The 27471-nt window shown below is 37.9% G+C and overlaps 1 protein-coding gene across 1 annotated transcript in view; it reads left to right on the plus strand.

Moving 5' to 3' along the window:
* The window catches only part of ZPLD1 (zona pellucida like domain containing 1), a 53765-nt gene extending 41114 nt beyond the window's left edge, over positions 1 to 12651 (plus strand). Inside the window, exons 7-10 of the mRNA XM_006067677.4 lie at positions 133 to 304; positions 2272 to 2380; positions 9545 to 9574; positions 10208 to 12651. Coding sequence (XP_006067739.3) covers positions 133 to 304; positions 2272 to 2380; positions 9545 to 9574; positions 10208 to 10383 — 487 coding nt within the window. The 3' untranslated portion in view covers positions 10384 to 12651. The remainder of the gene's footprint in view (positions 1 to 132; positions 305 to 2271; positions 2381 to 9544; positions 9575 to 10207) is intronic.
* The last annotated feature ends 14820 nt before the right edge of the window (positions 12652 to 27471 follow it).

The following is a 27471-nucleotide window of genomic DNA, read 5'->3' on the forward strand; positions in this document are numbered from 1 at the left end:
CGGCATAATTTTGTTAGCTCTTAATGTAATGGGCGCTGGGGAAACCCTCTTAATATTGCAGAAATTAATGTACAAGTCATGGTGGGTTGGTACTTTCCAGTATTAATTGTTGTCGCTTTCTCTAACATGCAGCTGTGACAAAGATCCTCAAACTACCGTCATTGAAAACGGCAGAAGCCAGCGGGGCCGATTTTCTTTTGAAGTGTTCCGATTTGTCAAACACAAGAATCAGAAAATGTCTACTGTCTTCCTGCACTGCGTTACCAAGCTCTGCAGAGCTGATGACTGCCCCTTCCTCATGCCAGTAGGTTTTTGATAACTTTATTCTGAACTGTTGTATTAATCTAAGCTGAAGGTTATCAAGTGTTAGGAACTTATTTCTACATAGAAAGTGAATATGCATCAGGTCAGATAGTTTGAAGTACAATTTTTTCATTCATCCAGTAAAGATGTCTTGAATACCTACTTTGTGCCAAGCATTATACTGGGAATACAGAGATGTGTGCATGAATTTTGAATTTAATTAGCTTAATTGTTAGAAGCATGAGATAGTCAAGGAGTAAAATATGACAAAATGTTATGATGCAAAGGCAGACATATATATGTGTTGTAGCAAAAGGCACTATTCATCATTGTGAGAGAGATGAAACAGAAGAAGATGAGAGACTTGATCGAAGAGATGTGATTTTGAAGACAGAGACACTCTACACCAAAGGATGGTCAAAGCACAGACACAAGAAATAGAGTAACCTGCGAACTTCCAGTCTCAGTAGGGCTACGGAGCAGATCAGAGGATGATGGGCAAGCCTGTGGTGGGGGCAGCACTGGCACTAGAAAGGTTGATTGACCAGATGGCAGGGAATCCCTGGTATTAAAAGATAAAAACTATAAAAGATGTGGATCTGTACTACATATATGTTAGTCACTCAGTCATGTTAGACTTTGCAATCCCATGGGCTATAGCCCAGTAGGTTCCTCTGTCCATAGAGTTCTCCAAGCAAAATTACTGGAATGAGTAGCCATTTCCTTTTTCATGGGGTCTTGCTTATCCAGGGATTGAAACCTGGGTCTCCAGCATTGCAGGCAGATTCTGTACTGTCTGAACCACCAGGGAAGCTCATATAGCTGCCACTAAAATATATACCCATTTACTAGTGAAGATATAAAATTCTATTTCTGACAGGCCCTCTAGGGTCATACCAGTATTAACATGGATTAAGTAATGAGAAGCCATTCCAGTATTCTTGCCTGGAAAATTCCCTGGGCAGAGGAGCCTGGTGGGCTACAGTTCATAGGGTTGGAGAGTTGGACATGACTAAATGACTGAGAATACACACACAAACTCAATATTAACCTGAGAAAAATGCAGTCACTTTTTTGATTTAAAATAGCTTTAATGTCTGTATAGTCAACGCTATGTTTTTTCAGTAGTCATATATGAATGTGAGAGCTGAGTGCTGAAGAGTTGATGCTTTTGAACTGTGGTGTTGAAGACTTTTGAGAGTCCCTTGGACTGCAAGGAGATCCAACCAGTTAATCCTAAAGGAAATCAATCCTGGCTATTCATTGGAGGGATTGATGCTGAGGCTAAAGCTCCAATACTTTGGCCACCTGATCCAAAGAGCTGACTCATTGGAAAAGACTCTGATGCTGGTAAAGATTGAAAGCAGGAGAAGGGGACAACAGAGGACGAGATGTTTGGATGGCATCACTAACTCAGTGGACATGAGTTTGAGCAAGCTCTGGGAGATGGTGAAGGTCAAGGGAAGCCTTGTGTCCATGGGGTCACAAAGAGTTAGGCATGACTGAGTGACTGAACAACAACAAGCTTTAATGTGTTTATATGTGTGCTCAAATTCATGTATTTCTTTACAATCATTGATTATATTCATTCTGTATCAGGTGGGGTTAAATGAAGAGTCTGCATTTCCTTGGTTCTGTGCTGACCAATTTTTCAGGGAAAAATTTATTAAAGGCTTGAGAGAAATAAAAGTAGAAAAGTTTGATAAACACATCTCTTTTTCAGGAGAGTTGTTGAGCTATGTAAATTAATGAGGCGATGCACAATTACATCAGAAGGAAATAAGAAATGTGGCCCAAGCCAGGATAAGAAACACTGTAGCAGTTATATGCAAAGTAATTAAATGCACAGAAGTAAATGAATAAAATTAAACATGTGGTATCTCTTTTAAAAGAATCTGCTTTCCAAATGGCCATAAAGAACCAATTTTGTGCTGGTGTGGAGTTTCACTTTTTTCATTAACTCCTTAGGTTTGCGGCCACAGAGAAAGGCGAGATGTGGGGAGGAGGACCACTTTGAGTCCCCAGAGTACTTCTGGAAACGCCGTGCTCTCTGCGGGTCCTATCATTACTCGGAGTGGTAAGAGTGCGCCTCCTTTTGTGTGTAGTAATAGATGGTTCCAAAACGGCTTGTTCTTTGGCTTATAAGCATAACTCAAAATAGTTCCTAAATAGCATTAACTGTGAGACAAGATAAATTGCTAGACGACTTTAATTTCATGGTAGTTTCCTCTTTATCCAACTGACTCACAAAGGGCAATATTGTCTTCACCACATTTCCTTTCATACATACACACACGCACACACACACACAAACACACACACACACACACACACAGTATGCTTCTGGACATGTTTCATTTGCCCATCCAGATCTACTCTGCCCTTTCCCAGCCCCTCTCTGACCTAAAACACTTATCTCTGTGAACTGCATCCGCTGGATGGATGCCTTGCCAAGTATAGTTTCTGGTTGGACTAGACCCATAGGTGGCGCTGTCAGAGGATGGGTGTGAGGTTCACATGGCTCCCACCAGAAAACAGTCTCCATTCAACTACTCTCTCAAGAGTTCTGGAATCTCTCCCTTTAACCCATAGTCCTGATAACTTGACTTTCTTTTGTGAATTCCCTCCATCTTTATAAAGTGAGTGAAGTGAAAATCTCTTAGTTATGTCCTACTCTTTGCGACCCCATGGACTGTTCATGGAATTTTCCAGGCCAGAATACTGGAGTGGGTAGCCTTTCCCTTCTCCAGGGCATCTTTCCAACCTAGGGATTGAACCCAGGTCTCCCGCATTGCAGGCAGATGTTTTACCAGCTGAGCCACAAGGTAAGCCCAAGAACACTGGAGTAGGTAGCCTATCCCTTCTCCAGGGGATCTTCCCAACCCAGGAATCAAATCAGGGTCTTCCGCATTGCAGGCAATTCTTTGCCAACTGAGCTATCAGGGAAGCCCCCATCTTTATAAATTGTCCTAGTTGGTTCAGTTCAGTCACTCAGTCATGTCTGACTCTTTGTGACCCCATGAATTGCAGCACGCCAGGACTCCCTGTCCATCACCAACTCCTGGAGTTCACCCAAACTCATGTCCATCGAGTCGTTGATGCCATCCAGCCATCTCATCCTCTGTCGTCCCCTTCTCCTCCTGCCCCCAATCCCTCCTAACATCAGGGTCTTTTCCAATGAGTCAACTCTTCGCATGAGGTGGCCAAAGTATTGGAGTTTCAGCTTTAGCATCAGTCCTTCCAAAGAACACCCAGGGCTGATCTTTAGAATGGACCGGTTGGATCTCCTTGCAGTCCAAGGGACTCTCAAGAGTCTTCTCCAACACCACAGTTCAAAAGCATCAATTCTTCGGTGCTCAGCTTTCTTCACAGTCCAACTTTCACATCCATACATGAGCACAGGAAAAACCATAGCCTTGACTAGAAGGATTGTCCTATTAAATCTCCTTAAATTACCAGTTTGAATGCCAATTGCTTCCTTCCAGGATCCTGAATAGTAATAGTATGCAAATACCCCTACCAGTACACACATTTGTGTTCTTGAATCTAATGGCCACAGTTGTTTATACAATACATTCTCATATATACAGTTATCTGTGCATGTGTGTCCATACACATACACTTACAAACACTCTCCAAAGGGATACTGCTTTTATGAATGTGAACCCAGAGACATCCAGAATAACTTGGATCAGGAGTCCCCAGCCTCTGGGATCTAATGCCTGATGTAGATCTGAGGTAAAGCTGATATAATAATAATAAAAATAAAGTACACAATAAATGTATTTCTCTTGACTCATCCAGAAACCATGCTCCTATCCCAACCATGGTCCATGGAAAAATTGTCTTCGATGAAACTGGTCCCTGGTGCCAAAAGTTTGGGAACTGCTGAGTTGGATAAAACAGACATGCATTATAAATAACACACACTGAAGTCTGAAAAACTGGTTCTAGTTCAGCTTATGTCCTAATAAGATGTAGGACTTGGGATATTACTTCATTTCCCTGGGCAAATATTTCTTTATTTCTTTATTTTTAAAATAAAAGGTTTGAAAAAGTGGACTTTCAGATTCTATCTAACTCTATTGTTCTAAATTTGTCTAAAAAGAAAAGTGGAGTTCTGATTTGGATTATATGGTAATCATTTTTCTCCATTTTATATTAGGCATAGGTTATTATTATGTTTCAATTAGATTATCTTTACCTTTTCTCCCATACCTCCTATCCCAAAGTGAAAAGAAAGTTTCATCTGAAAGAGATAATTAGGCAAAAAGTCACTTGGTTCTGAAAAATCCAGATAATTGCTTTAATTATTTACTTCTTTGTGTTTGTGTAGACATATTAGTAATTAAAAAAAAGCAAACAAACTAATAGGCCATTTAAAAAATGCATGAATTTATTAAATATAAAATTTCAAACTTGGTTCATCCTCCTTGATAATTTGGAATATTTTGAATGGTTTGAAAATGACTGGTTTGTGGTTTGTCAGAGGCCCAATTCTTATCTCTAGCTGTCAGAAATAGCTCATAGAATTATGCTGCATGGAAACTCAGTTCTTATTGCCAATAATTATGAATGCTTTTGAGTAGGCACAAAGAAAAATATTCTTATTTCTATAGAGCATTTCAGTTTGTTGTAAGAAAAGAACCTTGAAAATCACATCTCTCTGTGGATGTTGAGATGTAGGAAAGTGGATTACTTTCTTCCTTATTAACCTCCTTGCTTCTTTCTTACATGGATCAAATCAAACTAATGATAACAAATTTTAAATAATTTGCAATTATAATATAGGGCTTCTCTGCTGGCTCAGTGGTAAAAAATCCTCCTGCAATGCAGGAGACCCAGTTTCAATCCCTGGGTTGGAAAGATTCCCTGCAGGAGGAAATGGCAACCCATTTCAGTATTCTTGCCTGGAGAATCCCATGGACAGAGAAGCCTGGCGGAGTCCATAGTGTCTCAAAGAGTTGGACATGACTGAGTGACTAACACTTTCACTTTCAGTATAAAATAATTTTAAAAACAGATCAAAATTATTAAGATATCCAAATCCCAGTAGCAGTTTCTATTCCTACTGTAGCTAACCAGCTATCCAGGTTTATAAGTTTCACCCATATCATGTCTAGTCATCCAAAATATCTATGTTAAAACCTCAAAGAACTAATGCTTTTGTTTTTGTTTGTTTGTTTGTTTGTTTTTGGCATGATAGATTTATTTATTTTTTTGTTCTTCAATTTTATTTTATTTTTAAACTTTACATAATTGTATTAGTTTTGCCAAATATCAAAATGAATCCGCCACAGGTATACATGTGTTCCCCATCCTGAACCCTGCTTCCTCCTCCCTCCCCATTCCATCAAAACAGTACATCTGATGTCATGCCTGAATTTCTTCCTTTCCAACTGAGACTTATTTCCACCTCAGAGATGACATTTATTTCCCAAAGCACTAAGATTGTCTCTTAGTCACCTTGGTCTCTCTACTGGTACAGCTCCACAGAGTCATGTTTAAACTTCATTTCTCTCTCACTCTCTGTGGATTTATTTATCATGATTTTAATAAATAACAGTAGGATGGTCTTTATTTGGATATCACGGCGGCCTCACTACCTAGAGGACCATGTATAATAATGTTTTCGCTATAATACTATAATATCCTTACAATTAAAAAACTTTAATTCCATGTAAACACGACTCTGGAGAAGGAAATGGCAACCTACTCTAGTATTCTTGCCTGAGAAATCCTATGGCTAGAGGAGCCTGGTTGGCTACAGCACACGGGGTCGCAAAAGAGTCAGACATGACTTAGCAACTAAACAACAAATGCTACTCAGAAATCAAGCCATATCCATCCACAAGCAAATTCTATATAAATTAAACGTCCGGCTTAATGATCAGGGATACCTTATTCCCTTAGTTTCACTTTATTTTTACCTTAGTTCAGCTAGAATTTCTCTCTGCAGATCCTGTGACTTTCAAAAGCAAGTCTAATTTCAGGCATGATTTCCTCTCTTCAAAGTTCTCTGATACTTGGAATTTTTGCTCTGTTTACTCATTGAACCACTCCTTCCCATAGACATCTGTCTTGGGTCACGTTTAAAAAGTTGTTAAACCTCAGAACTTCCGTCTTGTTTTTATTTTAATGAAATCAAATCCATTCTGGTTATTTTTTACCCAATATTGTTTATCTTTTGTTATCTGATTTAGAAAATTATATACATCCTCAGAATTCAAAATCCTCAAAGTTCATGAAATGTTCTTATTTTAGGCTCTAAAAGGCTATAATTATTTGGTAGGGAAATGCTTATCATGGGGTACAATTCTGGAAATTTAAAGGTACAATCACTGAAAAACAATAGTACCTAATTTTTTTTAATATAAATTCCTGTGGAGAAGTCCAAGCCAAATACTTGTTAAACTAGGGTCATTGAGTTTCATGGATAGGGAATAATTCACTCTAGCCCATTTATTTAGTCCCTCCATGGACAGCAACTCTTCTAGGAACTGGAAATAAAGCAGAGAAGAGGCCACATTCTTTGCCCTCGGGGATCTCAGAATTCAAAGGTAGAGATGAAATGGCCACTCCATGACACAGTGGAGAGTAAAAACTTCCAAGGTTCTCAACTTGAAATATGTGGTTTCTTTTACCACATAGATAATTGAAGACTTAAAAAAAAAAAAAAAAGTTTGCTTGTGCTAAGAAAGGAGAATATTCATTCTGTATATATCTTTGAACAGATGTTTACGTTTTCCATCTATTTCAGCTACTTATCTGAGATAAAAGCAGAGAATGACAATTTATCTGCCACTTCTTGCTTTTATTTTTTATTTTTTTTTTTAATTTTATTTTATTTTTAAACTTTACATAACTGTATTAGATTTGCCAAATATCAAAATGAATCCGCCACAGGTATACATGTGTTCCCCATCCTGAACCCTCCTCCCTCCTCCCTCCCCATTCCATCCCTCTGGGTCGTCCCAGTGCACCAGCCCCAAGCATCCAGTATTGTGCATCGAACCTGGACTGGCATCTCATTTCATACACTTCTTGCTTTTAAACAGCTGTGGTATTGCTGCTATCACTTTCCTGCTATGAGTCCTCAGCTAGCTATGTGTTTTTTTGAAGATCTCCCCAGGTTTAGATTTCCAATCTGGTCAAATTCCATAAGATGACTTTTAGTGTAGATGTGTGTAAGACCAAGTTGGTGTGAGAAAAAAACTGAAATGTGTGGTGATAGAAAGTTCCTGGAAAGTCACTACCACCTCTTTCTAGACAGAGCTTTGATTTTCCTTTTAATTGCAATGATCCTAACATTGCAGGATGCCAGGAAACAGCAGATAACGGATAACCTTATTCTCTCTAACCTTATTTAGTATCAAGTACACTTGCAAACAATATTCAAGTATTACACATTCTGATTTCAGCCATCTGCCAAACGTAGGATGCTTTCAGTTTTTCAGAGTCCTGGAACCTGCAGCTGATGTAGCTCCTTTGGCACTTTTGTCCCCACATGGAGATTTTGTCCACATCCAAGTACTTGTGGGTGACAACTGGGATGTTGTTCTTACAAAAGTGCTGGTAGTAACGTAAAAGAGGAGGGGATATTCTGATTTCTTCTGTTAATCTGAAAGTGCAGAAAATAGGTCATTACAGTCATGGAACTTTTGCTTAATTTGAGGTATATACCAGGAAGCTTTTTATTCTTTAAGATAAACCTTTTTTTAAAATAGCAAATAAATGTAATTCCTAAACAAAGAATAATTTTTAGATAGGAATTTTAGAGCATTAGATATTCTCTTCCATATCCTAGTGAGGCATCTCGTTTTGGGCACACGGATCTTTTGGATCAATTAATCACAGTGTGCAAATCCTATCTGTTTCCATGAGAAGCAGTTGTCCTTGTAGGACAGTGTTAGTTGGAGGTTAGGATTTTCCTAAACATGTCTTATAATGAAAACTGATATTTTTTTCTTTTTGTCCTATAGCAATGCACTACACCATTTAAAGAATACTATGAATGAGTGCTCTATTTATTTTGGACATTGTACTTCAGGACCAAACAGCAGAACCATCATTTCTGCCAACACTCATATGTTTGAAAAGAATGCCATCAGCTGTTTTATAAACATCTTACAAGCTTCTCCCATCAATTGTTTCAAATATTAATCCTAGAGTTTTGTCACTTGAGATATTTATCTTTTTATTAAAAACATTTTTCACACTTGCTAGTTTATATTATTTTAGGAAAAGGATTCTGAAACTAAGCTTTTATTTTAGTATATGTTTACTTTATTATAAAGGCTGTGACAGATGGAAGTTTCTTCATCTGTAAAATGGGAGTAGCAATAATATCTAAACCATATGGCAATTATGAAAATAAATGTGATAACATATGAGATAGCACTTTGTATACTGTGTAGCATTACACACATATTGATTATAATAATATTTATATTCCAGAAGCACTAGCCAACTGCACACACTTTGTGGTTCAAATAATACAGGCACACATATACACCCCCATGTTTAAACACAAATATAAAATCCACTTGTTGTATAAGTTCAAGGGTTAATTGCTATATGATTAAAAAATGGGTAACAAGAACTGGGAAACCAAGTGAATGTGTCCACTGCATCTGTTGTGTTTGTCAGGGAAAAGTGAAGAACCAGCAGCTTCAGTCTCCTACTTAACAAATGCAAATAATTACAACTCAAGCTCAAGAGTCATGCTTTCCTTTCATTTAGTTATTAAGTATGAATTTATCTTCTGGGAACTTGATGTTTTCTGCAGAATATGATGGAAAAATTAGCATCACTTAAAATAGAGTGGCACTAAATAATGAATATTTCTCTATAAAAGAATTAAATAGCAGGTTATATGGCTCTAAAAAATGTATTAATAGTAGATGTTAACAATTACTTCCCCCACTAACCTGACTAGAGATATAATGATAAAGTGAAGTCAGCAGGAAAGAATTTAGCATAGTATGTTGTATGATTTTATTTGTACACTCAGAGTAGTGTCAGAGTATAGATATGGAGGAATGGATAGATGAAGAAATCTTGGACATGTGGAACAGGAAATGAGAAAGCAGAGAGTCTAGGAGACTTTCATTATTGCCTTTCCCAAGAAGCTTGTGGATGAAGGTGAGGGGACATATAGGTAAAAAGCAATTACAGAATTAGACATTGGTAAATATTTGGAGACACAATATTACTTTCGTTTCTCTCTTCTTCCCCTCAGATGAGACACCGACCAACAATTCACAGCTTGGTAAGATAATTAACATATATTGAAAGTGAAAGTATAATTTTTAAAAATGTTAAGTATTTTTTGGTAATTAGTTGCAAAACTGTCATCAAGTAAATATAATGAGCTCTGGTTTTACAAGTTTATTGCATTTTAAATAACAGTTCACTGAGAATTTCTGAACTCATATGCAATCTGTTGGTCAATTTTTGTAACATATTATAAGTGAAATTTTTGGCTACTCAGGGGATACCAGGCCTCTAAATTGTACAGTCCTTTGGGCTTCCCTGGTAGCTCAGATTGTAAAGAATCTGCCTGCGATGCAGGAGACCAGGTTCAATCCCTAGGTCAGGAAAATTCCCTGGAGAAGGGAATGGCTACCCAATCCATTATTCTTACCTGGAGAATTCTGTGGACAGAGGAGCCTGGCAGGCCTACAGGCCATGGAGTCACAAAGAGCTGGACATGACTGAGTGACTAACACTTTTGAATTGAAGTCAAATAAATTGTAGCATAATCTGATGCTACTATTGTAGCATAGTCTGATGCTATTATTCTACAAGATACTGCTGACAGAGGCTTTGCAGGCATAAATTGGGATAAGTTAAGATAAATCTGATGTTGTACCTTTTTATTGAGTGTGTTTATTACTTGCAGGTTCTCCGAATGAACCTCCTTTTCGGCTGAACGTTGTCACCAGTGCCCTGATATCAGGAATGGTCATTCTGGGAGTCATGAGCTTTTCCCTTCTTCTGTGCTCACTGGCCCTGTTACATAGGAAGGCACCCACCAGTTTGGTGTTGAATGGCATACGCAACCCAGTCTTTGACTGACTGTCACAGGCCCCAGCTCTCGAGAAAGGGCTTCACTGACGCTACAGTGTGTGACTGCAGTTGAATGCCAGCCAGCATTTGATATTTGCAGGCTGGATAGAGTATAGCTTGTTAGCATAACAATAGTGAGAGAATTTTGATAATATTACTTTTGTCACTTATGTTTGTGGTCAACCCTATTTGTATGGCACCTCTGGGTATACTGACAATAAGCAAACAACATTCAGGATTTAGATCTTACAAGATCTGTCATTATTTCATTTCATTTCAATTTTCTTTTGATTATTGGTTTTGGAGAGAAAAGGTGGCCATAGGAAAAAAAAATTGTTGCATTTTATCCCCTAAGTATTAAAAATCACTGTGATGGCACTTAGATTTGCATATATAGTCCTGAAATGAAAGTTGTTTTTTGTTTTATTCAGATAACTGCAGCTTGGGGATAGGTTTTAATTGGATTAGCCAATTTGGACACCTGAGATTTAATTTCTCATTCTATGACCTCCTATGTTTTTGGGTGATTTCCATGTCTGAAAACATACATTAAAAAAACAAAAACTCGGGTAATGTATCCTAACCTGGAGGAAGCATCCATTTGTGCAGCAAACAGTAAAAGTAGTTGTAAGCCTCTAAAGGATACTAAGTGACACTTGATCATTATTCATCTGGTAGAAGAAGCTGTGATCAGTTTTCTCCTGGTTCAAGCAAGAACATCATCACGTGTTCACTCTGCTCCCAGGTAAACCCCTCAGCTGCTTCTGCAGCTGTGCAACAACTGCAGATTTTTCTTAATTCAGGAACCATCATGTGGGAAAACAAACGGTAATTGTGGGAGAGGACATTGTCCCCACACACAAGCATAGTGTTCCTATGCGGGTTTTTAACAACCTAGGTTCCCTTCTTTCCCTAGAACAAAGAGGAAACAGGTTAAATGTGTTTTGCAGAACTTTGTTGGGGTTTCCATGGGGGAAAAAATATTTCTTTTCTTACAAATTTCTCATGTAGAGAAAACATATAGTCTGGAGGAGGCCTACTTTTTCAGAAATAGTATTTTCCTCTAATAGTAACCTACAAGAAGCATTTTATTTTTTATCAGTTTTGGAAAAAGTTTTAAAAAGCCAACTTTTAAACCTATATTCTTACAGAAAAAAATCAACCTTTCCTTTGTCTAATTTATTCATGCAGTGGAGCAAATAAAACAACTCAGTGATAAACACCAAAACCTAGCACGTGCAGCTACTAAAAGTGCTGTTTTTAACTGTAAAAACTGCTGTAGAGACTAGTTACTATTTAATATTTGTGACCCATTATTCAGGACTCAATTTTACCAAACAAGTTTGTGATGCAAAGCACTATGCAAGTTTAGATTTGTTTTAAATGAAGTGCCTATGTGCTAAAGTTAATAATTAAATCAGTTATCAAATAAAAAAAACACCTTTTCTCCAATTTTCCTGAACAGTTCAGAAAAAAGTATTTGTATTACACTAATTAGCTATAGAGTAATAACTGCCTCAACTTTCTCTTTCAAGGAAAAGACACAGAGGAAAGTGGGATCTATAAAGTCTCTGGATAATTTCTTCAATATAACAAAGTCTAAGACTTAAAAAGCCAATCTCCTCTTCCTCATGTTACTTCAGACTAATTTCAAAATGATTGAAGTAACCATTCTGAACTTTGTCTGTATTAGCAATTTATTTACTAATATAAAGGGAAAAATCGTACAAAAAAAGCATGAACCATGCTATTTATATGACCCTCCATATATATGGATAGCATTGGAATATTCTGGTAAATCTGTTTCAGATACTGTAAATGACTTGCCATTGATCTAAGTATTAAATCCCGTGAATAGGACATTATATCATTGAAACTGGTTTGTCAGTTTGGTTTTTGTGCTTTGGGGATGACTACCATTTCAGTTGTTAACCTTTAAAATTCTAGACACTGTTCTCTAAAACAGAATAATGGGCATATCCATTTGCAAGCTACTTAAATTACATATTATTTTTGCCACCTTTAATGTCACAAATGTGAGGTCCAAAGCTATAATGAGACAAACCAGTTTGCTTTAAATAACTTTATTCTTATATACCTGCAGTTATATGTAGCATTTAATTATACTGAATATTCCAGTTATTATAGTGTGAAAACCTTACAAAATATGTGCAAATATTCCTTCAGTTTTAATACCTCAAACTGTTTTTTGCACTTCAGGGGTAAGGTGTGATGACATGTAAAAGATGATTGTTTAATAAAATAATTGTAAATGAATATCTTTTAAAAAGTGACTTTTTTGTTGGGTGTTTTTTATTTTTTTAAGATATATTTCTTATGTTGTTTTTAAGTTACAATGGAAATACATTGTGTCCTACTCTCAACATATTATTCCTACTTTTACAAACTTTAAGCAAGATTAAACTTCAAATAAGCTGCCTAATGCGACAGGGAAGGGCAGTAGCTCTGGGAGAGATGAAGCCTGCCCTCTCCACCCTGAGCTTCAGCAGCCCTGTGATGGGAGCATATTCATGATATCAGCCGAGGGTAAAGAAATGCTTTACCTTGAGTTTGGGCTCTGATTAAAACTGAGCCTATGGGTTTGTTTTTTTTTTTTTGAAATTCTGAGGGGAAAGTAAAAACTGGAAAGATAGGAACTCAGCTTCAGCCCAAAGTTGCATAGTCTCTCATGACAGTTCTGTCAGGGTCTGGCTGTCATTCCTTGTTTTGGAATATGACATAGAGCTGAGGAGAAATCCTTTTCCTCACTTAGGGAGAATCCAATCTTACAGAAGTGAGTACTTCTCTGGGTCCTCAACTACTGGCAATTAGCTTTGGGAGCAGCACAGACATCATGGTCCATGAAAGAGCATTATTCCCTCTGGAGAATGTAAGGCAGAGAATTTCTAGAAGTTAGAAAAGAGCAGCAGAGAAGTATATGGGAGACATTTGTTTGCAAACACACATGAGGCATATCTGAAGGATTCTCAGAGCACTTGGCAGGAGAGAGCTGTAACAGGATGGAGAGCCTTCTGTCAAGGCAGTGGGGGCTATTAGGCTAACACACATTTGCTTTCATTTTATATTTATAAGGGAAATAGCAAGCTGACCATAGATCAATTGCTTTAAAAAATGAAGTTCCTCAATTATTTATGAGTGGGGAGACATTTAATACAAAACAATCCAAATCTGTAATTTAAAAAATATATATACTTGGGTAGTAAACAAAACAAATACCAGGATTAGCTGGTGTTTTAGGGTTCTCCAGAGGAAAAGAACAAATAGGATGTATGTATATAAAGAGATTTCTTTTAAGGAATTGGCTTTCTTTATTATGGAGGCTGACAAGTCCCAAGATTACAAAGGGCAAGATAGAGACCCAGGTGAGCCGATGATGTGTTTCCAGTCTGAAAGGCAGCAGGCTCAAGCCCCCAGAAGAGCTCTTGTTTCAGATCTAAAGGAAGGATTAAACCAGTGCTCCAGTTAGAAAGGCAATCAGGCCTTCCTGGGCCTTTCAGGGAGGAATTTCTCCTAGTCATGGGAGAGAGAGACTTTTGTTCTATACTGATTTTCAACTGAATAAATGGGGTCCAACTCACATTAGGGAGGACAGTCTGCTTTACTTGTGTATTCAAATATTAGGTCTCATCCAGAAACATTCTACAGACACATCCAGGGTAATGTTTGACCAAATGTCTGGGCAAGCTGTGGCCCAGTCAAATCGACACAAAATGAACCATCACAGCTCGTAAGGTTGCAAACATACCATCAATATGTGTCACACTACTAGAAGAGAACACGTCCTAATGTTCTCTTTTTAGGGGGAACTAAGGAAATGAATAAATACAAATAGCACACAATTTGATAATCTCCACTTGAAATTATTTTGAAATATTTAATGTCTTGAGGTAGGGGCTTGTGAGCAGGGGGTCCTCTTTCACCTTAGCTAAAAATACAAATCAAATAGAGAAAAAACAGGGCCATGAGTTGGTGGGCAGCAATGTGCTTGAAAATTATGGTGAATTATCTCCCTCGTCTTATCAGGAGAAACAGAGCAGAAGAAGACCTGGCATCAAAGTACTGATTGGATCTACATCCTGCAGGCTTGGCATTGAGGGTGCTGGGAGCCAAGGAGTGGATTGAGGGAAATCATCAGCTGTGACAACAGGCCAGAAACACTAAACAACATAAAACAGCAAAGCAGAATAATAGGAGCAAATGCAACAAGGAAATTGCTGAAATCTGGGAAGAGAGGCAGCTTCTCAGAGGGTATGAGTTCACTAAAAGTGAAAATGTTAGTTGCTCAGTCGTGTCCCACTTTTGGGGACCCATAAACTGTAGCCCACCAGGCTCTTCTGTCCATGGAATTCTCCAGGCAAGAATACTGGAGTAAGTAGCCATTCCTTTCTCCAGGGGATCTTCCTGACCCAGGGATTGAACCTGGATCTCCTGAATTGCAGGCAGATTCTTTACCATCTGAGCCACTAGGGAAGCCCATGAATTCACTGGTAGAAGACAAAAAACAAATCTCCGGGAATTGTTACCCATGTTCCTCATGACAGTGACTTGTTTCCTCCAGACGCTCAAAGGAAGTGGAAACTTGATAAATATAAATTATACTTTCATGTTTCTGAGAATACCTTGCCTGATAGCTTATAAAAAGCACTAGTCTCTACAAATTTGAATGACACAGGAGAACTAAGAAAGCCTTGATTAATACCACTTTTTGCTTAGATAGAAAAGAGAGAATTTGTTTTGGGTTCTAGACATAATATTTGGAAATCTCTGTTCAATAAACTTCACTTAAAAAGTGCTTTGTATTCTTGGCAGTGAAATTGAGAACTCATATTCTTTTCTGCACAGTTCAAACCTCCAGTTCCCTTTTGACCTGAGGATCTGGCTATTTTTTGTTTTACTTAAATTGCCAACATAATCACCTCAATTTTCTCTACCATTTTCCATGTTGAAAAGAGAAGTGACATCATGATATGGAAGTTTAGTCAAAGGCAACTCGGCCCAGATGTTGAGGTTAGTTTTCATCAGGAGCGTAGCTGTTTTGGGCTTCCCCGATGGCTCAGATGGTAAAGAATCCACCTGCAATGCAAGAGACCCAGGTTTGATCCCTGGGTTGGGAAGATCCCCTGGAGAAAAGAATGGCTACCCACTCCAGTATTCTTGCCTGGAGAATTCCATGGACAGAGGAGCGTGGCAGGCTACAGTCCATGGGGTCACAAAGAGTTAGACATGACTGAGTGACTGAACTGATAACTTTTTTAGCAATGCCGAAAGTGGAATCCATTACTAAATAATCCTGCTGGTTTGGCTAATCAATTAACACTGGAAGATGCTGGGAGAGTTTGGGTTTGACAATTTCATGCAACTCTTATAAAGGTCCTGAAGCTATTTTTCCCTTAGTACTTAGTTTTCTAACTTTAGAAATTATTTACCACTTGGGGATTAGAACTGATTTTATTTTAAAAGCTATTGATTTGCTAATATATATTTTGTTGTTCATAAACTGAGATGGCAGAGAATAAGGTGGAGTGCCCACTGAGAGAGAACTGAACAAATTTTATCTCAAATTCTCTAAAGGTAAGTCACAATTTGTTTTGGCATCACTCTCACTCTCAAAACACAATATGGAACAAAGGTTATTCACTATCTCTCATTAAAAGATTTTTCAATATTTTAGTTTTGATACTGCCTTCTTTCCAGTTTGTCAACAGATCCATAATGAGAATTTCTCTTATTTCACACTCCATAATCCCTGGTCTGTAGCCCTTGTCCTATGGTCCAAAATGGAAAAAAGGTCCAAAAATAGAGATAAAAGGCATACACACACCATAAATACTTTAAGGAAATTTCATGAAAGCTACCACAGGACGATTTCATTATTTCACTGGTTGGAACTTAATCACATGGTCACACTACCAACACGGGTGTCCCGGAAATGTGCTGTGGGTGTTCATGTGCCCAGCTGTCAACAGAGGATCTGACTTAAACCTATGTTACTAAAATAGTGTCATTATTTACTCACAGCTTTAAAACATTAAATATATTGATGTATGTACAAAGACTTTTATCACCATTATTTTTAATAAAAATATTAGATGCCACAAACATTTCTAAATACAGAATTCTTAGATGTATTATGGTACTTTGCTGTAATTTAATGATATGTAAGCACTAAAATCGCTTATAAAAATCCTTTGTGTGCTCAGTCACTCAGTTGTGTCTGACTTTTTGTGACCCCATGGACTGTGCAGCCCACTAGGCTCCTCTGTCCATGGGATTTTCCAGGGAAAAATACTGGAGTGGGTTGCCATTTCCTTCTCCAGGAAAAAATCTTTACCCAAATAGAAAATGTATATATGATAGAACATGAAAAGTGGCAGAATAGAATAGAAGGGGAAGAAGTGGAAGAAGTGACAGACTTTATTTTCTTGGGCTCCAAAATCACCACTGATGGTGACTGCAGCCATGAAATTAAGAGATGCTTGCTCCTTAGAAGGAAAGCTATGACAAACCTAGACAGTATATTAAAAAGCAGAGACATTACTTTGCCAAAAAGGCCTGTATAGTCAAAGTTCTAGTTTTTATAGTAGTGATGTATGGATGTGAGAGTTGGACCACAAAGAAGGCTGAGAACCAAAGAATTGATGCTCTGAAATTGTGGTGCTGGAGAAGGCTCTTGAGAGTCCCATGGACAGCAAGGAGATCAAACCAGTCAATCTTAAAGGAAATCAACCCTGAATATTCACTGGAAGGACTGATGCTGAAGCTGGAGCTCCAATACTTCGGCCACCTGATGCAAAAAGCTGACTCATTGGAAAAGACTCTGATGCTGGGAAAGATTGAAGGCAGGAGGAGAAGAGGGCAGCAGAGGATGAGATGGTAAGAAGACATTTCCAACTCAATGGACATGAATCTGAGCAAACTCTGGGAGATAGTGAAAGGGAAGCCTTATGTGCTGTAGTCATGGGGACACAACTTAGTGACTAAACAATAGCAACATATATAATATGAGCTCACACAGAAAAAAGATAGGAAAGAAATTGATAGAAAGGTTAACTATGGTCAGTTCGGGAAAGTAATTGGTTTTGATATTAGCCTTCCTATACTACTACTCTCTAACATGTTTTCTTTTTTCTCTCTTTTTTTTTTTCCTTTTTTTGAGAAAGTATCCAGATAATTTAAACTACCAGAAGGTAGTTTCAGTGGTCTGGTAATTTGGAAGCTGAAGAAAGTGTTTTGTCTATATTATAATTGTCTATAGATAATTGTATCAATGCTTGACTTTATTTCATCTACTGAAAAAAAAAATTCTTTGTATGTAATCTAATGAACATATAGGAAGAAAACAAAAATCCAAACCTTTCTGAGAGACAATGGAAATGCAACTACTCTATTTATTCTAAAACAATTCTAACATTTTACTCAACATGAAAATGGTCTGCAAAGTACTTAAGATTATACAGTGGAAGACACTAAGCAAATTTGGGGAACTCAGGATTCCTGACAACAATAAATGAGCTGTCTTACTTGTTTTTCATTTGTGCATTTGTTTCTCCCATATCACTAGTATTCATTATGGTCACACAGCCAGGCTCACAATGAAACTGAGTTTATGCTCTGGGAAATGCTGGAAAGCACCATCTTCATTTTGTCAACAATGAAAATTATGTTTGTCCATGTTCTCTGGAGCTGGTGGCTGAAATGTCTGAAAACAACATCCAGGCATTTTCCCTCTCACTCTGGGGGAAAAATATACCTACTGACATTATTATTATTATTATTTTTACTAATAATCTGTTTCCCCTTTGCCCTTTAAGACTGAGAAAAACTGCATGTAATGAATGCTATTTGTACATAAAGGCAATTTCCAGAATAAGTATAATGCCACAGCCTGTCGATTCTTGAGAGAAATGGCTTATGAAACATTATCCCCTTTAGCTGAACACTACTCATATTTTGTAATGAATAAATGACCATTTTCTGTGCATTTTTGCCTTACCCTGTCATCTCATCAAATCCTGAAAATTGCTTTGTTGTTGTTCAGTCACTAAGTCGTGTGCCACTCTTTGGGACCTCCTGGACTGCAGCATGCGAGGCTTCCGTGTCCTTCACTATCTCTCAGAGTTTGCTCAAACTCATGTCCATTGAGTCAGTGATACTATCAAACCATCTTATCCTCTGTTGCCATCTTCTCCTTTTGAGTTCAGTCTTTCCCAGCATCAGAGTCTTTTCCAATGAGTCAGCTCTTCCCATCAAGGGGCCAAAGCACTGGAACTTCAGCTTCAGCATCAATCCTTCCAGTGAATATTCAGGGTTGATTTCCTTTAAGATTGACTGGTTTAATCTCCTTGCAGTCCAAGGCACTCTCAAGAGTCTTCCCAGCACAACAGTTCAAAAGCATCAATTCTTTGGTTCTTAGCCTTATTTATGGTCCAACTCTCACATCCATACATGACTACTGGAAAAACTAGAACTTGGACTATACAGGCCCTTGTTGGCAAAGTAATGTCTCTGCATTTTAATACACTGTCTAGGTTTGTCATAGCTTTTCTTCCAAGGAGCAAGCATCTTTTAATTTTGTGGCTGCAGTCAGCATCTGCAGTGATTTTGGAGCTCAAGAAAATAAAATCTGTCACTGTTTCCACTTTTTCCCCATCTATTGACATAAAATGATGGGACTGGATGCCATGACCTTAGTTTTTTGAAAGTTGAATTTTAGCCAGATTTTTCACTCTCCTCTCTCACCCTCATCAAGATGCCCTTTAGTTCCTCTTCACTTTTTGAGAGGAGAGTGGTATCATCAGCATATCTGCAGTTGTAGGTGTTTCTCCTGGCACTCTTGATTCCAGCTTGAGCTTCATCTAGCCAGCATTTAACATGTTGTACTCTGCACAAATAAGCAGGGTGATAATATACAGCCTTGATGTACTCTTTTCCCAATTTTGAATCAGTCCATTGTTCCATGTCTGAGTCTTAGTGTTGCCTCTTGACCTGCATACAGATTTCTCAGGAGACAGGTAAGGTGATCTGGTATCCTCATCTCTTGAAGAATTTTCCACTTTGTTTTGACCCATGCAGTCAAAGGGTTTAGCATAGTCAATGAAGTAGAAGTAGTTTTTTTTTTTTTTTTTTAATTCCCTTGCCTTTTCTATGTATGATCCAAGGGATGTTGGCAATTTGATCTCTGGTTCCTCTGCCTTTTCTATATCTAGCTTGCACATCTGGAATTTCTTGGTTCACAGACTGCTGCAGCCTAGCTTGAAGGATTTTGAGTATTACCTTGCTAGCATGTGAAGTGCAATTGTACATTAGTTTGAAGATTCTTTGGTGTTGCCTTTCTTTGGGATTTGAATGAAAACTGACATTTTCCACCTGTGGACACTGCTGCTTTTCCAAATTTGCTGGCATAATGAATGTAGCACTTTAACAGCATCATCTTTTAGGTTAGAAATAACTCAGCTGGAATTTCTTCACTTTTTGTAGCTTTGTTCCTAGTAATGCTTCCCAATCGCTCACTTGACTTCATACTACAGGATGTCTGGCTCTAGGGGAGTGATTACACCATCCTGGTTATCCAGGTTATTAAGATCTTTTTTGTACAGTTGCTCTGTGTATTCTTGCCACCTCTTCTTAATCTGTTCTCCTTCTGTTAGGTCCTTCTGCTAGTTACCCTTTCTGTCCTATATTTTGCCCATCTTTGTTTATATTCCCTCCATGCCCTACTCAGTATCCTTTGGATAGGGTGGCCAGGACTCCATTATAACAAAAGCAGTAAGGTCTGAATTCCTGCACCTTTCAGGGAAAAGGCTGTAGCAGCTTTCCTGCATTAACTCACGAACTCTTTGAGTTAAATTTTTTAAAGCAGAGATCTTTTCTTAAAATGTCAGCCAGTGACAGTATCTTCATATATACCCAGAGGGTTTGAAATAATGCCTTGAATAGTACATGGTTTTTTCTACATTGGTAACTGTAGAGTTCAAAGGGATCACATCTTGCCTCAGCCAAAAATCATCGTTTTTCTTTCTTGGAATGGGATTCAGAGAATTTTGGGGACCCAGGGGTGCGGGGTTGGGCGAGGCCAAGTCACTGGGCTCCAGGCATGCTAGGGCCCACTCAGGAGAGCTGCTGGGAAGAGGGTTTAGCTGCTCTGTGCATCAAGAGGGGCAGGCAGCCGACTTGAGGGACACGTTCTTTGTCGTATGGCGTTACAAGACTGCCATCTTTACAGACGCCAAGGAGTTAGACGTCATATAGAAGCTGCAGCACATCTTGAAGGGCACCCTCAAGCCGCTGCCAGACGAGCTGCGCCAGCTTCTGGACGCCTGTGAGTGTGGCTCTCAGGCTGGCCAATGTGGGACTAGCCTTCCGGGCAGATGGAGCATTTGAGGCCCTGTGCATGGAGCCCGTCTCCAGCTCACCTGAGCTGCGGATGTGATCACTCAAGAAGCAGCGCCAAGGAGCAAACAAGCTGTGCAGTGAGAGACCCTTCCCTCACCACTCCTTCCACCTACCAACACCCACGTTCTGCGCCCCCCACCCCGCACCCCCGTGTGCATAAAACATATTTGGGTGTCTAAAAAAAAAAAAGAAAGATTATTCTCTTAATCCCATCAGAAGAAAGAAAAATGTGTATCTTTTGCTCTTCAGTTTAAATGACTTGCCCCAATATCTGAACTCTGTGCTAACTCTAAATGCAAGGTGAGAAGCAAAGAATAATGTGCTGTTTTAAATGTAGATGGAAGATAAGATGTTGAGGCTAAATTTTAAAACCACACCAAGATATATTCATTCCCCTCTCACATTTAAATAATGCTCACATTAAATAATTGTTCCAAAGGAACTGTCAAATGAAACAGTCAGTTATAGCTTTTCCTAGCTGAGCTCTGACAACCATAAAAGTCTAAGGCTTACAGTGAAGCTATGAAAATAATTTTTTAAAAAAACTCATTTGCAAAACATGAGCAAAACCTTATTTCTATCTGATATTGGCAGAAAAATGAGCAAGTTCTACAATATTGACTAGGTGAAGCTTTCTAGATTATATTGATTATGCAGGGCTAGCTCAAGGAATCTAAACCATGTAGGACAAAATTGAGTTTTGAGGACCTATGCATAAATTGCAAAGACACAGGCATTATTGTTTTTAACTTTTATCTTAGATGATATCTTTATCTGTGCTTTCTACTCTCAGGGAAAATATAGAATTGACTATGAAATGCAGAAGCTCTGAAAATCAGTGCTTAGAGCTTCCTGGGGGCCTTACTTGAAGTCAAGAGATTGAGCACCTTGCTTGTAAAACAAGTTGCTCATTCCTGAGAGCTGATAGCACATCATGGCCAACATTGGTCTGGAATAAAGAGAAATAAACTGGAAACTTACAATAACCCTAGAATGCTAGTCCTGGATGTATGATCCCCTGACCCTTACTTGTCAGAAATGGAATTTCTCAGAACCCAGTTCAGATCTATTCAGTCAGAAACTCCGGAGGTGGAACCCCATATTTTCTATTTAGCAAGCTGTCTAGTTGATTTTGGTGCTTTCTAAAGTTTGAGAACCACTGCTTGGAAATAAGCTTGAAGGCAATTCCAGAAAGCTGAAAAGAGATGACCATGGATATATGGCATCATCTGTATAACCCCACACAGAAAGAAGGAGCCACTACCTAGTGTGTGGAGCTCTTAACACCTCGATTAAGAAGTCCTCTATTATGTATAGCATTTTGACTCAAATGTTTACAATTATCCATCATTTATGATTACCAGGGCTGATTCAGAACTGGCTGGGCAGGTGTGTACCTTCTCCCTCATTTCTCCTTGCTTATTATCTATGCTTAGTATTTTATATGCTTAGTGAAAGGGGATGAACATTCCAGATTGAGAAGGATGGTTCTTTGGTCAAAAACGTCCACATCCCTGAATTCCTCTGTACCATATTCTTTAAGGACAGAGAGTGCTCCAGAATTTGGAAAGTTTTTATTGTCTAGATTGTGTTGATTTGGTCTCCAGAAATATTCTATAGTAGAAGAAAATAGTCAGGCCTGATTTCAATCAGTTGTAACTTGTTAGCTGTATGACCTTGAGGAAGTCATTTAGCTTCTTTGAACTTCAGATTCTTTATCTAGGAAAGTGAAGATTCTTATACCAACTTTTGGGGTTAATTTGAGGACTAGGGATAATCTGAAATGAAAGTCACTCAGTCATGTTCAACTATCTGGGACTCCATGGTCTGTAGCCCATCAGGCTCCTCCTTCCATGAAATTCTCCAGGCAAGAATACTGGAGTGGGTTGCTATTTCCTTATCCAGGGGACTCTTCCCCACCCAGGGATTGAACCCCGGTCTCCTACATTATAGGTAGACTCTATATTATCTGAGCCACCAGGGAAAGGCCTGCCACTTGGAAGATATTTGACCCTCCACTCAACTTGATTTCCCCTTCCTTTTGCATCTTTGTTGGCTATTATTGTGATTTCTGACTTAATTTTGTTTCTAATAGGGTGGTGGGAAGTTAAGAGCATGGGCTGTGGGTTTGAATCCCACATATTTGTGTTTTCCTCATGTGTACAGTGTGAAAAATAATACTGTTTACCTTCACAAGGGAAGGGAATAAATGAATATAAGGTGCTTTTCAAATGACTGACAGACAGTAAGCATGCCATTAATGTTAGCTATTACTTTTAACCTCATTCCTCAGCCTGTTGTGATTTCACTTTTATTTATTATTCTGCTTGTACCCTGAAAATAGTACTTTAGTGGAAAGAAATCATCTATTCACTCATTCATTCAGCAATTATTTTTGAAGATCTACTGTGTGACTGAACTGAACTGTGTGAAAGGACTACAGCAGCAATAGATTGCTGCCTCAACCTGTCTGTTCAAAATCTGTTTTTAAAGACGTAGTTGAATTTACCACTTACTTCTTCTCCAGGTCTCCAGGTTAGTTTTCTAATCTGTAAAACATGGATAACAATAATTCTTTCTGTATCCATGTTAGAGTGTTGTAAATAAAATGAGATAGTAAATGAGATTCCAAAAACTGAAATGAGAAGCCTCAAGACCTTACATATATAATCAAATCATATACAAATAGCATAGCATCAGGGTAGAGGAATACAACTACTCCTCCTCCTTTCCAAACACATCCCCCAGCTTCCTACTTGTATTTTCTTTAACAACCTTCGTGCTCTTAGTAGGATGAGATGAGTGAGAACAAACTATTTAACAAGTGTGAAATAAAGTAGAAAGGCCAAATTCACAAGATTTTCCTCTTTTTCAAAAACTTAAAGCTCTAGACACTACTGTAATGTTGCATATTACCAAGGTTATTTGTTGGAAAGAAAGTTTATCAACCACCAAGATAACACTCTGAAAACGAGGACTGGATTCTTGCACCCTGAACGACATCCGAGTGTTGGGGGCACTGTGGCTCCTTGCCTGCTCCAGGCTGCTGAACTACAGGTTACTACAGATCCACTTCAGAGCCAAGAAACATGGCAGTGATGAGGGTCCTTTCTCCCTCAGGGCTGTGATGACAGGGTCTTAAGTTTGACTTGCTGCTTTTCAGATTCATCGCTGCTGGATCTTTGGGAACTCCCTGGACATCTGTGTGTCCATCAGGGCGCATACTTTCCTGTTACTTGTCACCCTCCACGACTGGATTCTAATTCCTGACTTGTTCTCCATTTTCCTGACAGCCTGCATAGCGCTTTTCTCTGCCTCTGCTCCTACCAGTTGCTACCAGGTCCTGTCCTGCTGTTAACTAGAATCATGAGCTGCATTGTTCCTGACCAAAGGTGTCACTAGTATTAGAAGATTCCCCTCTGGGGACTCTTCTTTCACTTCTCCCCCATGGAATTTTACACCAGCCCAGCTTATGTCTAACTCTGACCATGGTTTGATTTTTAATTTTAGATGGTTGGCCTTCAGGAGAGTCACTGCATGTAGGTTCTTAACCGTGTGCATTTTTGGCTTATTTCTTTTACGCTGTAGTCTGCTGAGCAGTTTCAGAATCTTACAGCCTGGAACATGTGGGTCAAGGCAGGGAATCTATTGAGGAGAAAGGGTCATTTCAAACTTTCCTAAACAGCAATTTAGGAGACCCAAGCCATTCAAATCATAAAATTTCTAAGAAGGCAAGCAAAAATATTGTTAATTAAATGTTTAATCTTTATTATAGCTAGCATATTAATTTTAAGTAGTTTTAATTTATAGCGCAATTTATGTGTGGCATATAGTCTTTATAGTGTAGAGTGCCCTCTTGTATATTCCATGCATATAGGGATGCTCATTTTATTGGGCTCTGAACATCATTTTAGTATTAAATGTATGGAAGAATTTTATGCTTGTTTTTATGACATCATTGGCCTCAGCTAGCCTTACTTTTATGCCAGTCTCTTGACAAGAGCACAGCTCCCAATTTCAACATTGTTTCTATGGGAAAATACATAAATACACTGTCTTTCATGAACATTTGCTTGTTTATAGTTTCAATAAACCTAAAGGACAGAGACCTAGGTTTTCTTCTTTCTGTTAGAACTTTTTCCCTCCTTATTTTTCCCTTTTGGGATAATGATTTCCTTTTAGGTTATGTGATCATGCCATGTGGTGGTTGAACCTTTTACTGTGAATGAAGCATTCATTTCCTGAGTTACTAAATTCTTAGGAAACTAACGTTCTTAACAATGCATGTAAGTATGGGGGGTTGTTGTATATATAAATGTATTACAACCAAGAAAAGAATCCTTAATTAGAAAGCAATTTCATTTAAAATAAAAAAGCTATTGAAATAGAAAATAAAAGTTGATTTAAACCATATCTGTCTTTTATTTTTGGCACTTTAACTGCTCTTCTCTCAGTATATTTTAGTTCACAGTCTTGTCCAGAGATCTAGATTTTATTTGGCCAGTGAGGCTGAAAACCCTTTCCCTGGTCATCTGGAACAAGATGGAATCTGACAGATGCAGCTGCAGTGCATAATATCCTCAAAAACCCTGAACTTCTGGAGGTTGATAACAAAGTAAGCTGTACCCAGGGTCTTAGGTAACATACAAAGCAGTAACAATTGGTGATATACCAGAAAGAATATTGAACAAGAAGTTGAGAGACTGACATTCACTTTGACAAATCGTAATTTCTCTAAAATTCCATTCGATCCCTTATTTTTGTGCTTTATTAATTTCCTGTTGGAAATGCAATCAGCATTTCTTCTACTTCATGTGTCAAACTACTTTAATACATTAACATTTTAACAAAAGTGGTATAATTACATGTAGAAACATATGCATTGCAACCTTAAGTTGTCTGTCCTTGGAGAGAGGGTAACTGTTAAGCCTAACTATGAAGAAAAAAAAAACTAAAAGCCTAACTATGAAGATTTAGGTTAAGCCAGCAATAAATATAATTTGGTATTTTAAAACTCGCATCTTCAGACTTTATATAATAAACTATACATGCTAGAATAATAAGATCTTATAAACAGCAAACATATAATCATTTTTTGTTTGTACTTAAAAGCTTTTAATTTTATGTCAGTTGTTGTCATTATATATTGTAAGAGGCAAATCCTCAAAACTATCTTTCTATATGAATGAAAAGTCATATATATTGGGAGACTATTTCATTTCATCCATGTGCTGTTCATTTCAGTCCAGAGTTAGCAAATATTTCATACGCACACACTGAAATCTCTTATAGTCCAATTTTAAGGTTGCCAGGTATTCTGATTTCAATCTGACTTGACCAATTAAAATTGCAATTTAAATGGTTAGATTCTACCATTAGATTTTTAATTACCTTCAATTCTATCAGAGTGCTTCCAATCCTTTGTAGCAGATTCATTTCCTGCTTTACCAAAAAGACAATACTCTAAATAGGCTTTTTGCCCTGCTAGTGATTTCTTTCTCTGCAAAGAGTTTTAACACATACTGTTGTTTATTTCTTCTCTTACTCAAGGACAAATTTATGTATAAAATAAGTAACACACCATACAAAGGAAAGACAAGATGAGGAACATGATAATATTTACCTTGTGAAAAAAGATACTCATAATTTCTTTAATATATGTGACTGAGCGTGTTTGTCATTTTAACTAGGATCTGTAAATGTTCATAATTATATGACTCTCCATTGTTAAGCCCTCCTTTGCCTAGGTCATTTCAAATACAACCCTACTCTAGAGAACATAATTAAGTAATTAAATTAAATACATAGAAAAAGAGAAACCTTCACTTAGTGGCCTCTGGTTTCAAACACAACATTGAATAAAATCATAGAGAATCAATCTGAAATGTATACATGTACACTTATTTAAAAATATACTGTAAAAGATGTAGCAATAGAAAGTTGCATTCTTTTTCTTGATGCTATCACCAGGCATTTCTGGGCAAGTCATTAAGTGCTTCATGCCATCAAGGACCGTTTAGTGGACTGAAGCAATAACCTTCTAAGTGGCTTCACTGGCTGGAAAGATTTGTTAGGCTCCAGAAGAAGCCCATGATAGTTTATACAGGAGTGCGAAAAGTCAGGCATGCTGGAAATGATTTTGTGACTGCATATAATAACTTTGAGAATATGAATGTTATTATATGTGAGTAAGTGATTAAAGGAAAATGGTTTTCTTTCCTTGATGCTTGAGGATTTTTGATGTAACCAGTGTCCAAAAGTGAAGGTGACTCTATTATAATGCTACAGCATCTTGGCAGAAAAGCGTCCCATTATTTGTAAACCCTTTTAATCAAAATCTAGTGTGACAAGAGATTGCCAGTTTCTCTAAACGGGATCTGTTGCCATTATAATCAATTCCGACAAGCTCCTGGCTCATTTTTAAAAGGATGTACTGTTTATCCTTGAATCAAATAATAACCTAAAAAAAGCCAAATTAAATTTTTTATAAGATCTGCATATCTTACATAGGAAATTCATATATAAACAAAGAGTTTGCTTCTGTGCCTGTCACTGACTGATATTATGGAAGGTACTACAAGCTAAAGTGGTTGACAGATTTGGATTCAGGCAAATCTTAGGTCTGCCACTTGCCAGCTATGTGATCTTACACAAACTTCTTAATATCCCCTAAACCTCAGTTTC

Source organism: Bubalus bubalis, chromosome 1 (genome assembly GCF_019923935.1).
Source record: "Bubalus bubalis isolate 160015118507 breed Murrah chromosome 1, NDDB_SH_1, whole genome shotgun sequence".
NCBI lineage: Eukaryota > Metazoa > Chordata > Mammalia > Artiodactyla > Bovidae > Bubalus > Bubalus bubalis.